Below are 16,630 nucleotides of genomic sequence, written 5' to 3'. Positions count from 1 at the left end.
GATCCATCCCAGGACCCTGAGATCATGACCTGAGCCAAAGGCAGACGCTTAACCCACTGAGTCACCCAGGCACCCTGGATTCATTTATTTAAATAATATAAAAGTAAACCCCACAAACTAAGTCTCTTAAACAAACTTCCTTTCCACAATCTTTTTTTTTTTTGGCATAACACCAAAGGAAAAGAAGAAAAAGAGCAAGAAGGTGGCTAATAACAAGCCAACAGCATATTTCCAACTAGTCTTGCCATCAACAATTTCTGATTAGGTTTTAGTCTAGCATCTCTTATTTTGTTCTGTAAAGATCAAAGCAAGAAGGCTTTTTTTAAAAAATTGATTCCTGATTTACAATAAAAATAGAGACCCCAACTATGGCTAGTGAGAGGGGGATAGATTTTTAAATCATTAAGACAATACGAAGTTTTTTTCCCAGTTTCTGTCTTCGGTAGTCCTCTTTCTAGAACCATGGTACTCCAAGCTACTTTCCATTGCTCATGAAGCCTCCGGTGGTATGGAAAGTATTCAGTATTAAGATTGATATGCCCCACAATTTCAATATATACTGTAGCTTGAAATCGAGTGAGAGAAACAGTGATCTCCAGTTATTAAGCCACATCAGAGGCACTTAGTTTCGTGTACAACCATTTTGTACATAATAGGTAAAATAAGTGCCTACCCAGTTTTACAAAAAAGTGGAAAATCAGTGTGTCAACTCTGACTTTTTTCTTCCTTTATAAACATCATTGGTTTTATTTAGCCTTCAATGTTGATTTACTGTAGGATCATATGAAATTTTAGCACTATTTTTTTTGGTGGGGGGGAGGAGGAGATGTGATCTATCCTAAATCGACCATGCCAGACATTAGGGACATTAGGACTGAAAGTATCTAAATTACCCAAAGTATCACCAGCACCTTTAGATGCTGGCTTGGGAAATTTTATCTTGGGAAGAATCTTACTGAGGCTGGTTCCTAACCACTTTCTCTAATTTGCCTTTATACTCGAAGTATTTCCCTTTGTTGCCTTTTTCTTTTTTGCCGCAAATTTCATACTTGGATATTGTTGGTCTTAGTAACTGTATTTACACTTTAACCAAGCCGATCTTTTCTCATATTTGAGCAAAACAGTCTTTCTAAGTCCTCCCCTGGATTAATGCAGATTTGTAACTCATCTCGTCTACTCTTTACAGAACGCACGCACATTCTGCGAACCCACAGGCTTTCACATTTGCCATTAGCTTCCTGTTTGAGCGGCCCCATGGAACATTCCACATTCAATTTATAGTCTCCATCCAAGATTACCTTTATTTTTCCTGGGTGAAAATGCACTACCAAGCATTACTCATACATTTCAAATGATACTTCATGTAAGTGACCTTGAAAATGCCCCCTCTGTCTTCATTTAACAGACATCTATTCACACTTCCATGTCTTCTGACCACATGCAGCCCATGTATGGGGTACCTTTCCTAAATGGTTTCCACTTACCCAGATCCTAAGCAACCTGCCGTGCAAGGAAGCTGTACACTATTTGCTTTTAAAAATTTTCTTTCTCTCTCTCTCACACACACAAACTGGAGGAATCATTTTCCTAGATTATGCTTCCTATTCATCTCTTTTCTGCCTCTTCACTTCTCCCCTTCTCCCCTGATGTACCAGCATAAAAAAAGAAAATAAAACAGAACAGACACAAAACCAACCAACCAAATAAACAAACAAAAATAATAACCGTTATAAAACTACACAACTGTTACCTTTCAGGGGAGAAAATAATATTTACCGAGCATTTACCGAGTGCCAAGAACTTAACATACATGACCACATTTTAATCCCATAAAAATATGCCAAGTAGTGAAAAACATAATGGCTTTGGGGTTGACTTCCAGTTCTGCCACTTCAGGAAACGTGTGTCTTTGGGTGAGTTAGTTAACTTCTCTAACTTTCAATTTTTATCATCTCCCCAATGGGGGTAATCTTATTTTCTTTATAGGGTCGACGTAACACTTAAGAACAATGTGATATAAGGTACCTGGATGTGGGTGATGCTTAATATATAGTAGTTATTACTATTTGCATACCCATTTGACAGATGAAAGTATGGCTCAGAGAGATGGAATAACTTGCCTAACAAAGTAAATGCATCCTGTTTCTAAAGTCCGCTGCCTCTACCCTCCACTGCCTCCCGTCAGTAGGGAGAACAGGGTTGCAGGTGTTTAAGCTACGTCCAGTCTGGGGATTAGACCTTTCAGGGTACGTCTGCCCACTGGGGAGGTCCTGCCAGAAGTTTGTTAATAAACCTGAGGAGCAGATGGCTCCAGGGAAGAGCAAGTCAGAAAGAAGAGCTTAACCCAGTTTCAACAAAGCCTTCCCTGTCAGAGGGATGTCCCTGAGCACAACACGGTTTGGCCTATCCCCAACAAGCTCCCCCGGGCTTAGAGGTGAATCATTAGGAGGTGCGTGACATCATGTCTTGACTGCTTCTCACAGAGCAGCCCAGAAGGGCAGAGGGCCTCTCTCCTGTGGAGCAGAGAACAGAGCGTGGCTTTGATTATCACGCCCCTATTGTGAAGCAACTTGGGCAGCCCGCAGACTCATCGGAAGGCGGAAAAGGAGGAAGACTGTGCAGATGTGGTGCTGGGCCAAAGGGGAGCACTCCGTGGCAGCGGCAACCTCCAAAACGTGTGCTCCAGGGCCCATTTCACCTTCATCACTGATCATTGGGACGATTAAATGAACCTGGGGAGTTACTGGGACTCACTAGGGGGCACATGGGCTCTATAGGGCAGAAGTGCACGGCGGGAGGCAGGGCGGCAGCAGTGACTGGAACCAGGCAAATTTGGATCAAGACTGTCAACCGGACCCCAGTGCACTCACTATCTGGTGATACCTGGAGAAATTCACATTACACTTACGGTTCAGAGTATAAAATCAGAAATCCATGTTGGTCAGAGCTTGAAAAGAAATGGCACAGAATCCACATGACTTTAATTCATCTCTAAAAATTCAACCACTGGGAATTTGACCATTAAGAAAAGAGAATACCACATGTCTGATAACTGGTTTCTAATGTCCAAAGAACTTTCTGAGCGCCCAGCTGGTCTAGCTTCCTACCAAACTCACACTTTACACTACCTACTTTTGCTGCAGCTTGAAGAAACGGTTTTCAACTCTAATAGAAACTTCTACAGTTGCTCCTAGCCTGGGGATAAGGCATCTGAAGTACAGAAATGATAAGAACCTAAAAATACTGTTGGAGGCTTCCTCTGAAAACTCTCACTGCCTTCAAGGTTAGGTTTGTCCAACTACTCCCATTCCTCACCTTTTTATCAAACCATGCTCACCTGGAGAGACGTTCTACTCTCTGTATTTATGAATGTTCACGATGGATCTAATAGGAACAAAGCTCACAAACATAGTTTAGTGCTCTGTTTGGTTCCATTTTGCTCTACCATCTCTAGTCCTCCTGATAGATTCATGGCTATGCTTGATCTCATACTGGAAATATTCTGTCCTTTGCAACTCATGACTCCTCTACCTTCAGTCTGTCGGCCACAGACATGTCTCTACCACCACCGCCCTCCTTCATTCATTCAGCTGATACAGACTGAGCACCCACTGGGCTCCCCGAGGGGACGCAGAGAACAAAGCTGACGGGGACCCTGCCCTCATAGAGCTTAGAGCCGCCGTATCATGGCCTTCCATCCCCCAGCAGCGACTGTGATTGAAAAGGAGCCTGTTCGTGTTATACGAGAAAATGAAAGAACGGCCAGCAGCCAGCCAGCCGGCTGGGTCTCAGTGGCAAGGGCCAGGGCATGCTCCCTGGAGCCTGGTGTGTGGACCCATGCGAGGCAGGCCTGACCTCAGCAGGGGCACACTCCAGCAATGCCTTCTTGTTGCATCTGCCCAGGCCTGCAGCGTTCCTCAGCCGCTACCTGGTGCCACAGAGGGAAAAAAGCCACAGGCACCCAATACTTACTCCCCGCGGATGTGTGTGCAAAGGAATCGTGAGTCATCTCTACGGAGCAGAAGGACCAGAAGGAGGTGATCCATGTCTTATGACACACTGAAACATAGATTTTTCACAGAAAACCCTAGATTCTGTAGGTCGTCAGGCAAACAAATATTGGATCATTCCTTTAACTGTTTCCTCAATATCCCTACTTTCCCCCTAGGAGCACCTTACTCAGAATCCTGAGAGCTCCTGAAGAGTATTAGCCTGGATTTCTGTGTGCCCCTGCTGCAACTAGATGGAAAAAGCTAAGCTCAGGTCAAGGAGTAGAAGGACATCTGGTTACTAGGATATCCCGGTTTAGTCTAAGGAGCTCCGCATAGGAAGGCTGGATTCTAGTCCTTTTTCTCTCCAATCCCTTTGGGCAAGTCACCGTCTCTGTCAAAAATTCTATCTAGGCCTCCTCCGGCAAAAGGAGGCAATACCGAGCAGCACCTGACATACAGGCACTTGTAAATACTGCTATTATTAATTATTGTTATTAATACATACTCTGCTTACTTCAATCATTTAGAATTACTTTTTAACTTAAATTTTAATTATTTAGAACTGTTGTGAAGCCCAACTGAGAGAATACATGGGACAGTTCTCTGAGTGAAGTCATCATCCACATGTGAGGCTATTATTGTCATTTGCTAGTTGAGGGCATCTCTCAGAATGTGCAAGCAAAAATTTAATTTATGCCCATAGCTGATATTAAGCATATGCAAATGCACGCAAACATTTCTATGCCCCCCTCCACATTCTTCTACACAGCTACCACCGACACGTCAGATAAAGGCATCAGGACAGGCTTTAAGGGTCTGGATGGAGCAGGGTGGAAAGGTATTGACTGTGATCCAAACAGCATGGGCCCTGCATAACCCGGCTTCGGAACCACTACTTACTGATATGGCTATGGATGGGACGTAGAAAGCAAAGTGATCGGTGTTGCTTTCTCCTTTTTCAAATAAACAGGGCACTTGTTAAACCAGAAGTGAACCTGATCCCACGCAGCTTTAAGAACAGTCAGCTGCATTCTGGAACAGGCAAAAATGTAAACAGAGCCTGTAACCCTAGAGCAGGGCAGAACACCCATAGGTTTCATATGGGAGAGTCTATGGGCCCCATGCCAAGAAAAATGAAATGTTACCCTGGGCCTTTAAACAGAATCATGTAAAAGCAGAGTGCGTATTTGTTTAACACATACACAGACCTTTTTCTGTGCCAGTACCTTTCTGAACCCTCCTGAATAAAAGCTGGAATCCCTGAGACAGTGGTAGGAACCAATACTGTTTGTACATTCCTGTTCTTTAGCATGAAAGGACTTTCCTGCTGAACATGGAGAGGTTTTTTTCTTTTCTTTTTCTTCTTTCTTCTTTCCTTTTTTTTGGCCCAAGTTAATTACAAAGTAGGATTGTGAAAATAAAATAAATGAGCCCATTCCACCCATCCCCATATCTGAATTCTATCATATGAGCTGCCAATTGGTTTCCTAATCCTCTTACTCAATATCTGCTGTTAATTTGTTCACTATTTCAAGAACGTGAAGACTGTCAGCAAAATACATGATGCATTATAAAACTTATAATTGGAAATAAAAACATCTGAAGTTTTTCTGACAGGGTAAACATAAAGTACTATTGCATTGATCAGAACAAGGAAATGTGAGCAACCTTGTAGCTATTTCTGTGCAAACACAATTACAAACGCTGCAGAGAGAGGCATCGACATTTAACAACTCCCGTTTTCAAAAATGCTGAGAAAATTATACTTAAATGAATGAATGGATGAACTCAACATGTTCGTGGATCCGCAATGAGGGGAGGGGAGGAGGGGAAAAAAACATCCTGCTCACCCTTCCTTGGCAGATGCAACTCAATGGGCTTTCTCTTGTTCCTGCAGCCATTTTAGAATTACACCATCTAGGCCCGATCTAATTTTCCTGCCGCAGAAGTTAAGGCACTTCCTCCACAGTTACTAAATCTGACAAATTACACCTGGATCTACTCTAACATGAAAAAGTGTGTTCTTTGTTCCTGACCTCCTGGTCAGCATCGAGATCAAATTCCTGGATATCGGAAAGCCCCGCTCATATTCATTAAAAGCCACGGGAGACCAGCCCTGCATTTCTGTTCAAGAGGGGAACAAGGTGCAGCCACCGAGTAACAATACGACTGCTCTGCTTGGGTCGGAGCACTACGGGCTTTTTACTTTCTGCAGCTTGGCTCCTGATCAGTTAGTACCTGTATTTTTTTCGACACAGCATCTTAGTATCAAAAGAGCAATTGAAACAAACAAAAAACAAAAAACCAAAGGGGCTGGTGGATTTTTAAATGGTGAGTGGGTTTCCTGAAACCTCTTTGTACTAAGATGCTGGCTACAGATCCAGTAACCAAAAATACAAAGCTGATTTCAAAAATTCCACCTTTCCCCCAACCTTGGCCAGACAAACAGATTAAAATTTTGTTTCCTCCTTCAAGCCATACTCTCAGCCTTTGGAAAAGACAGAACTCAGAGTGGTCATAAACAGGAAATTAGGAACCAAGGTGGTGGCAGAAAATCAACACGAGGGATACAAGAAATCCACAAGCTTTCCTGTCGTGGGACCCAAGTCCTAGGCAGACCTAACCTCCTGGCAACACGAGACCTTCTCTTTCTCCCCCAAAGAGGGACAGAAAAGCATAATAGGAGAAGTTAAGAAAAGCTGTGTCTAAACCGTTACTCCCAAAGATGCTAATACATCAGGCTTGATTCCTTTCTTCAAGATACTTGGAAGAACAAGATGGTGAAGGAATATATACAGAAGCCACAGAATCTGCCATGAGGCCTCCCGAGGCAGGGGTGCTGTCTGGATCTAGTCAGCTCTTGCCTTCCTTCCAAGGGAGCACCTTTCTTCTGGGAGAAGGCAGCACACTTACGTCTTCATCTGTGTAGGGAGACCACTGAATTTCCCCAGACCTCTTCCTCAGGAATCTAAGAAGTACCACAGTGCCCTCCTATTGCAAACACACACAGATCCTTGGAAGTGTTGTGAGTTATTCTCCCCATACAGATTCCGGCTAAACTGTAAATTAGAGACATTGCTTTAATTCTCTCTCATCTTTGGGAAGCTTTCAGCTGTGCTACAAGTTAAAACGGTGTAATGAATACGGACTAGTACTCCTTTTCTATACTAAAAAGCAAGTCACGATCCACATTTTTAAAATACGGGAGTTACAGCTATCTTCCTGGTGGGATGGCAGTCACCTTCGAGAAACCCATGACAGGATGGAAATCCTTCATATCAAGGGTCTTATTTTGATTTGTTTGGAAATTAAGACCATTAGTAATATCAAAATTCACTGGAAAAGCCTGGGAATCAAACTTAAACTGGTTTACATTATTTGGGGGCTGGAGTAACTAATGGGTTACTAAGTAGGCATTCACCTATGGGTGAATCTCGGGGATGGAAAAACCTAACTTCTGAAGGGAGTAAAGCTCTGGTATAAATCCACCCAAACTTCGCTTCTAGTCAAATTCGTAAGTGAAAGTGGTTACAACGTGTACAAGATATTAAAATAATCAAGCATGCCAGCAAATATGGATACTCTTTGAAAATTTTAGCTTTGGTGACTATTTAAGCAAGTGGTGGATTAGAGATACTAGGGCAGACCTCGCTGGCCCTATTTTACAAAAACAGAAGTTCAGTGATTGGCTTTGTGTCACTCAATCAGCAGCGGCTGAATTTAAGCTCGAATGCGCCCCATCTGACTCCTGGTCTAACAGTCTTCGTATGAAGATGGACAAAGGTATAAAGTAGATTTGGAAGACTAACCCCCCTGTAATCAGTAATAGCTCACACTCATTAGATGCTTACTCTATGCCAGGAAGTCTGTGGTATGCTGCAGATGCATTAACTCCTTTATCCTCATAGCAACCACATGGAAGAAGTAATGCTGCTATCTCCCACTTTAAAGATGAGAAAACAGAGACAGGGAGATGTTCAGAAACCAGCCCAAGGGCTAAATAAAGGGGAGAGCTAGGAAAATCTGTGCTCTCTGCACAGAAAGGCTAGCACGGGCATTCCCAAATCAATGTTCAGATTATCAGCAGTTCTGGGGATATTAACTTTTTTTAAAATTTTTAATTTAAATTCAATTTAGTTAACATATACTGTATTATTAGTTTCAGGGGTAGAATTTAGTGATTCATCAGTTGTATATAACACCCAGTGCTCATTACATCAGATGCCCTCCTTAATGCCCATCACCCAATTACTCCATCCTCCCCACCCCCTTCCTCTCCAGCAACCCTCTGTTTGTTTCCTAGAGTTACGGGTCCTTTATGGTTTGCCTCCTCCTCTGTTTTCATCTTATTTTATTAATTTTAACAAAATATCTTCACAGTGAGATCCAAATTACTATACCTCCAAAATATATATTGAAACTGAAATTTGCTTTTCATCAACCTCTGTATTCTTAGTCAAAAGACAAAGTACAGCAATTCCTATGGGTGACACAAATTCCATTTAAAGATCTCCCTTACTGTAAAGAAGTGCTAGGCAGGAAATAGTTTAAACTTTCTGGAAATCACAACATGTTATGTGTAAAAACAACTTTAGGATAACATTTCAGAAGACGCACCCTGCCTACCTTCTTGATTAAACCATCTTACTAAAATAAACAATTTCTGAATGACATCAATTCTGCTCAGACATAAACATTGTCTGAAGTCTTCACGCCCCATCACATCACATATTTCTGCCATCAAAAACGGATTATGCCCCATTACATCACATATTTGAATTACTATGTGTTTAGTGTGTTTTTTTTAATTTTTAAAATTTTTATTTTGTTTATTTATTTTTTAAATTTGAGACGCTGCAAGATCTGCCTCATTCCCTCATTCATCACAGCCGTCAGCTGGTGTAGCTAAACCTTATCCTGTACAGATTTGAATCTGCTCAGATAATGGAGGAAGTTTGTTTGCTATCATCATTTCAGCAACTATCAATCCGGAGGTGTCTCAAAGTCTGGCTTGTTCAGGAACGGCCTTCCATGTTCCGTGCCTTCGAAAGTCTTTCAAAAATCAACTTCAGGTATTAAAGAAATGATCTTAACTCCACTCAGAGCTTCTCTGCCAATCAGAGGTCCTTCCTCACCTCCTGCATAGTCATTAAGAAGAGAGCTGTGAGGATGGAAAAGCTCCCTCTCTGGCTGTTTGCTCAGAAATGCTCATACCGACATCGGGCGTTACCCTGAGACCAGTCTTCAGATTACACTTGGATAGGACCAATTTCTACTGTTTGTTCTCTTGCCCTTTACCACCTTGTGTATAAAGAACATTCACTGATGTACATTAGTAAAGCTGGACATCACCACCGCAGATTATAACCCCCAATTTCCACACCGCTACCATCACCATCTCAGTCATACGGTGCACACCGCAGTCAGACTCAAAACCAGGATGCTGCCACTCAGAGTCTGGGCAATCCCTGAGCAGTTACTTAACTTTTCTGTGCCTGAGTTTTTTTCACCTGCAAAATCAGAATCACAGCAGTGTCCGTTTCTTAAAGGCATTTTAAGGAAAATGAGATAAAAGATAAAAAGGCTTAGAACAATGGCTGGCATATAGTAGGTACTCAAGTAAGCTTTCACAGTCATTGTCGGGTTGATTTTTAAATGAAATATACTTCCTGTATTCACTCCTCAGTCCTTCTGGATACCAACTAGTAAAGCTAGAAAAAAAAAATGATCAACTGTTGAGAAAATAACCTCAACTTCCTACTCTACAGAGAACAAACCAAACTGTCGAGTGGGATGGCCAATCTGAATTCACGCTCTTTGTCCTCTTCCAGACTTATCCGTAAATCCTAGCACAGGGCTGGGATACTTCTCCAGGTTGGGTGAGTAAAGGTTAGTTCTTCTGCTCTATATACACACAGAGCTCTCAAAAAAGTAGATGAATAAAAATCCAAGGCTCCTCTGATATTGATCTTCTAGTCTAAAACTCCCACTTTAAAGATGAAGAAACTGGTTTGGAAGCTAAGTGACTTGCTCAAGTTCACATAAATACTTAGGAGCAGTACTGAGGCCAGAAAATGATCATCATTACCCTAAGCAAACCACCAGGCACTCTTCCACATCCATTATAAAACATCACCTAATTTAATCCTCATAAAAATCCTCTAAAGTAAGTACTGTCTCCACTGTCCTGGAGGTGCAGAAACTGAGGCTCATCCTCTGTGAATTAACGTCTTCAAAAGCACAGAGGTGACAAATGAGAGAGACAAGATCAAATGCTTCCTGTCTGGTCCCAAAGAATACGCACCTGTTTCAAGTTTTCTAGAGCTCAGTGCTAGAATTCTCAGCACTGAGCCTCAACCTGTAAATTTCAAACTGAGTGTACATCAGTCTCGTCTGGGGAGCTTTAAAAATACAAATTGCTGGGCTCTACCTCAGGAAGGAGAATCAGAGTCTCTGGGGGTATGGCTTCACAAATCTGTACTTCTTCAGAGTTAGTCAGGTGATTCTGATGTGTAGCAAGATTTGAGAAAACCTAACCTAAGCAAGATCTGAGTGTTTCCAGTGTAAAATGAGAAGGAAATGAGTTACCTAAGGCTGATGGCATGTTCAGAGTAGCTGAATCCACGTGAAGGGTAACACAGTGACCTTCCCCCAAACCCTTCTGTGTCCCACAGACACACACATAGCCCCAGTCACATAATCATATGCATATCTACCAAAGCCCTACTTCCATTGATCTTGCCTAAGGAAATCTGCACGACGGTGAAAACAACAAGCACCGTTCTTTCCAGCAGTGCTAGAATCTGTGTTGTGTTGGAAATATAGCAATAAGCTTTCTTTCCACCCTTATCCTTGCCATTGAAAGCACCTACGTTTGCATCATGATTTCTTAGTGCTGAACTAAAAACAAGAAGGGGGAAGATTGTTCCAATGAGCACTTACCAAGGTGCCCCGTATATCCTGAATCCCTTCACTGTTACCTCCGAGTCTTGTAAGTAAATACTGTTTGTCAGGAGGGACTGAACGTTGTCAAAGTCCTCTGGTTTCAATTTGGACACAGAGGGGAAACGGTAGTAGTCCTGTTTAACAAGGTCTGCCATGAATTCCTTATCAAATGTCAGTTCATGATTCCCAGCAATCACTATTTTATATTCATATGGCAGGTTTCCTGAAATAAGAAAAAAGAGTACCAATTAGCACGTTCATTTCCCATCACGAAGTACAACAGCCGAGACTGTGTGATTAGCAGACAGTACACCCGAATGAAATAGCTCACGCATTCCTTTCTATTTCCATGGGAACCAAAATTTATGACTACGCCTTTATGCTAGCAAAAAAAAAAAAAAAAAAAATGACAATAAACAGGAGAGAGGAAGCTGCTAAGAAGCTTAAAAGCTACTAAGAAGACATTCAGCTTTCTAGTTCCATTTCCGTCTTCTGCATGCTAGAGATTTACCGTGATGAATCTACACTGTGATGAATCATACTTTATAATTATCCAGTGAAAAGCACTTTAATCACGATCCTTAAAAAAAGGTCTGGACTTGGTTTGGTCCTCAAAAATTAAGCCAACCAACTGTTCTTAACAACTCAAAGGACTGCTTGATTTGTAGTATATCCTTCAAAAGTATATTTGTAGTAATATCATACAAAAGACATGGCGTAGCCAAGCATTTCACAATGTACATAAAGGAAAGGAACTCCAGAGTACAATTTCATATTGTAAGTTAAAATTTACCTTGTGGCTTGTGAATAAAAAGAACATTAATAATGGCCCCCTGATTAGAAGGCTAACTTTCCTCCCATTGGGATGGGAGAAGAAACTGTAAAGCTTAACCCCCTTTTAATATTTATGGTATGGAAATGTGAGTTCTCGGTATGTGCTTTTTATGCAAAAGTTTCCCGATCAAAATGAGATAATTCTGGGAAGAAGAATGAAAGCTATAAAGGAAAACCCAAACACCAGACTTCTGCATAGATTTATAATGTTTGAATAAAGTACGGATCATACATATTAATAACTCACCGTGATGCTATAAGAACCAAAATCCAAAGGGAGATAGTGCCGGGCAGCTGTCCCCATCCTGAAATTAATGCCCTTTTCTCTTCTTTGTCATTACCCGTCCCTCAAGCCTCACTGCAGAGCTGCTGCTCATTTTATTTTATTTCATTTTATTTTAGGGGAGAAAAGGGTGGGGCAATGGTGCCTATAATTCCAGCTTCCTGAGACTCCTGGGTCCAATGCAAAATTAATGTTTCCTGCTATTCCAGGAAGAATGAAAGTTATCACTAGCAGGAAATTGGATACACTTGTTGTAGGAATTGATCCTTACCAGCAAGCCAGAGTCAATGATTTAATTAATGAAGCTTAGTGGGGAGGAAAATTATATTTTGGGGGTGGGGGCAAGTTTTGCCATAGGTATTCGGACCTCAGCAATGCAAACTGCAGAGACTATGCTGTGAAGTCCTCAATCTCAGCAGCACACTGCAAACATGTTTGCTAATATTGAAACTTTTTTTTTTTTTTAAGGAGAGCAAACACCAGTGGGGGTGAGGGGCAAGGGCAGAGGGAGAGGAATAGAGAATCTTAGGCAGGGTATGTGTTCAACATGGAGCCCGATGCGGGCCTCGATCTCACAACCCTGAGATCATGACCTGAGCCAAAATCAAGAGTTGGACGCTTAATCGAATGAGCCACTCAGGCGCCCCTGAAATGATTTTTAAGATCACCAGAATATGCTTTGTAATGCTATTTTCTTTAGCTTTCAATTTTTAGGTTTCTATCAGTAATGAAATTGCATCTATAACACATGGTTTAAGAGGGAGGCTTAAGAAAGAGATGAAAGCAGTCAGAAAATAACACCGCAGAAAGCGGAAACCACAAGCATCACGGCCAAGCGTCAATGGATATCCTTGACTACTAGCGCACAATGCTGTTCGACGTGCTTTTGGCCTCAGTTACACGTAAGGCTGTGCTAAAGAGCTCACAGAAAATAGGAAGCCCTCTCAAATGTGTGTTTTTGCAAGTTTATAATGTGCACTAGCATAAGGCAATGAGGAGTGTGATGTATGTTGCAAGCTACTCGGATAGAATTATATTTTGCACAATTCCCTACACTTAAGATACAGTTGAGAGATGTATTAACAGGCCATAAATCCCCGACACCACGCACACTGGAAATTTGTGAGATGCCCCACGACTTTAACATCATGGCTCTGTGACCCCCTTTGGCCTGATACTGCACCCCCAGAGTCACCTGTGCCCCCAAAGCCAGAATGGGCTGACACATTTTCCTTGACAGTAATCTCAAGGCAGGTCGGACCTGCGTGAGTCTTTGAGCAACTCTACTTGTACAAGTCATGCTATAGCTGCCCAGTTCTGTTTTAATCATTCATGATGATGGACTCAATGTAAACCTTTCTTTATGCACCACTGCTCTTGCAAGAAGGTTTAGCTTCTCACTTTTTCCATTTTAGAGTTTTGGTTCAGGAATGGCGTGAGTGAGACTGAGAAACAAGGCAAAGGAAGTATATTTTCCCCCTTTGAGCCATTTTTTTTTTTTAGAGAAAGTGAAACTGCTGCAAAGTAAATCTTCTTCAGGGAGACAGGTCTCTTCAGCGTCTTTTAAATCAAATTTTGGAGACTCAGCATAAAGAAGTAGCCACCAAAATGGAGAGCCGCGAAAACAGTGGTGATATTTACATACTGCCAACAAATTCGTCTCTTTCTGAGACTCCAGAAGTAGTTTCCAACTTCCATCCTCTGTTACCTATGTTGGGACACTGTCTGACATATATTTATATATATGTAATTTTTATATATACAATTTTTATATGTAATTTTTTCTGAACTGACCTTTCATTTATTATCTGCCAACCTTTGTTTTATATGATAGGTGTAAGCAGGGCAGCTGACAAATCTGTTACTTGATGGTATTTTTTTTCGAGGTTCATTTGGAAGGCTCTGCAGTCAAGCTCGAAACCTCTTGGTATTCATATAGCATCATTTAAAAATTGTCAGACAAAGAGGTGCCTGCCTTGATCCATTTTATTCAGATCAGGCCATTGAAGTTGACATGCCCGAATAAAAAAACCCGAGACTATATACAGTTATTCTAACATGGAAAAATTCTTGCTTTGAATGACATAAAGAACTCTAACTAAGCATTCCATCTTTCCCAAGACATGCTATATGTTCTACAAGCGAAATACAAGATTATTTTAAGTGGAATGGAGATAAACTTTTGACAAAACGTCAAATAGTTCTGTATGTCTTAAAAATGCATATTTGGAAAAATACAATATGACAGTACAAATAATGATATATGGTTTCATTTTTGGTTTCTGTTTTTCATCTCTACTTTCATTTTTCTATTTTTACATATAAAATAGGAGATGATTTAAAGAAAACTATCGAGCAAATAATACAGATGATTCACAAGTATGGCAAAGTGATGACTATAGCAAGTAAATGAACGAAATGTGGGAAATTAGCCCATCTTCTCATGTTTCTAATAACTGGCCTCTTGATCTTATTCTTCCCACTCTCACTGGCGCTTTAATTTTCCAGACATCTATTTTTGATATTTTGGGTATCTCCGTCTCTACTTAATCCTCCTTCTTAATGAGTTTTTGTTTACCAAACCCAAGAAAACAAAAACAAGCAGCCATTGACACTCACATACACACACACACACCTCTCACATACAATCCTAAACCATGCTTATTTTTGAGATGCTTCTTCGTTTCACATCTAAACTTTTGGAAAGAGGATTCCAGAAGCTTGCAGCTGGTAGGCTAAATACAGGCCACAGATGTATTACAGTTGGCCCTCAATGCTGTTTTGTGTTTTGTTTTGTTTTTAAATTGAACTAACATTTAGAAATCAGGAGATGTCATGCAAAAAATTCTGATTTTCTAGCTACTTTTGGAAAATCAGAAGACCAGTCAATACTGACCTTCATCCAGTTGGCCACAGACCTTTCCACTCCCTATGACTTCTCACACCTGGCCCACTTACCACGTTTATGTTGCCTGATGGTCCCCTCTGTTATCAGAATTAGCAACTTAAGAGACATGTGGTCACTCAGAACTTAGCGCATGCAATCTGGCTTGTGTTTCTATTCTCTTCCCAAAGCTTTCCCAGAATGTCAACAGTAACTTACTAAGAGCCAAAGCCCAAACATTTTCTCACTTCTCATCTCCGTGGATCATACCACAGTGACATTCCTGTCCCTCAAAGTCTCTACCCCCTTGACACTGGATGTTGTGCTCCCTGGTTCTCCTCCTGTCTCTGTTGCATTTCCTTTCCTTCGTCTTCTTCCTCAGCCCCCTTTGCCTCCTGTCTCATTCTCATGGACTCATTACATTCTCCCTCTTCATCTTTATTTTTATGGATATTAGTTAATATTTTCTTACAGTATGTCTCACCCTATTCTATTCTCTGTGATTCAATTTTAAACTATTACAATTTAAACGATGGAGGCAGCATAAGGTCACGGGCAGGGGCTCTGCTGCAGGCTTCACCACACATTGGCGGCGTGACCTTGGACAGAGTCCTTATGTCCTCTCAAGTATGCTAGCAAAATGAGGATAATAACTGCACCCACCTCATAACCTGTGCTCGAGATAAAATGAGATAAAGTTTCTAGAGCACATGCACGGTATGGACTAAACAATCAGTGCATGTTAATTATTTTTTTACTCCATTTTTCTTAGTTTTGCTTTTTGCATGTGACTTGTCTTCCCCCTAGACTGTGAAATCCTTGAAGGTATGGATCATGGCTTGTGGCTTCATATTTGACCCAAAGTACCCGGTTCCATACCTTCCAAATGGCAGGCACAGGAGTACTATTCGCTGAGTAAGTGGAAGAATGAACGAACTTCTGCAATATTTGCCAGGAGCTTTCTTAGGAGAGTTATAGAACCTGAGCTTGTCATCTTGGGATATGACAAAGTTTAACCGCTGTCACAATGTCCTCCAGAGACACTCAGAATTTACCCAGTTTAAGCCTCCGGAAGTGTCCCATTCTCTGCCCCCAAATCCAGTCTAGCCAGAAAAATCTCTAACAAGCCATTTTTTAACTGGCCTTTTCCTCAAATTTAAATGGGGGAAAATAATACTACCTCCCCCCAAGGTTTGGTACACATTAAACAAGATGCTGCATGTAAAGAACTTGCACAGTACTTAACACGTCAGGATGACTCAACAGATATTAGCTGTGATGTAATGGTTGTTACAATGATTACCCTTCCCAGGTGCCATCCAAGAAAATATTCGTTGATCCACAAATGGATCATTCTCTGGTCACAGTGGCTCAAGGTCACTGCTCCCAAGGGAAAACATCTGAGATGGAAAAGAGAACTTTGATTTTTCAGAGGCAGGGGCCGGAGTGGTCTAATGTGTCCTTCAAGTCAACAAAAGTGTTATTAGGGTCACGAAGGCATCTGGATCTACACGGCATGGTGGGTGGGCCTAAGAGGCCTTGAACCTGCACACCAATTGCTTCTGTCAATCTGATTCTAACCTTGCAAAATGTGTCTCCTGAACACACCACTTCTTTCCTCCTTCTGTTACCCAGTTACCCATCACTTCTGGTATTTACTGACTGCCGAAAAATGTGCCAGGATCAGCCTCT

General features: G+C 41.5%; 1 protein-coding gene across 3 annotated transcripts in view; it reads right to left on the bottom strand.

Annotated features, from left to right (window-relative positions):
* Positions 1–16,630, bottom strand: part of MPPED2 (metallophosphoesterase domain containing 2) — a 175,374-nt gene that overhangs the window by 78,201 nt on the left and 80,543 nt on the right. For all 3 annotated transcript variants that reach the window (XR_008507472.2, XM_045893983.3, XM_045893984.3), the window contains exon 4: positions 10,935–11,160. Coding sequence is in view for 2 of the 3 variants with exons in the window: in XM_045893983.3 (XP_045749939.1) it covers positions 10,935–11,160 (226 nt within the window). In the remaining variant the exon portion in view is untranslated. The remainder of the gene's footprint in view (positions 1–10,934; positions 11,161–16,630) is intronic.

Source organism: Mirounga angustirostris, unplaced genomic scaffold (genome assembly GCF_029215605.1).
Source record: "Mirounga angustirostris isolate CCGP_5_RB_7025 unplaced genomic scaffold, mMirAng1.0.hap1 SCAF_13, whole genome shotgun sequence".
NCBI classification, from domain to species: domain Eukaryota; kingdom Metazoa; phylum Chordata; class Mammalia; order Carnivora; family Phocidae; genus Mirounga; species Mirounga angustirostris.
Note: the sequence above shows the minus strand (reverse complement) of the source record. Positions and strands in the feature narration are given on the sequence as shown.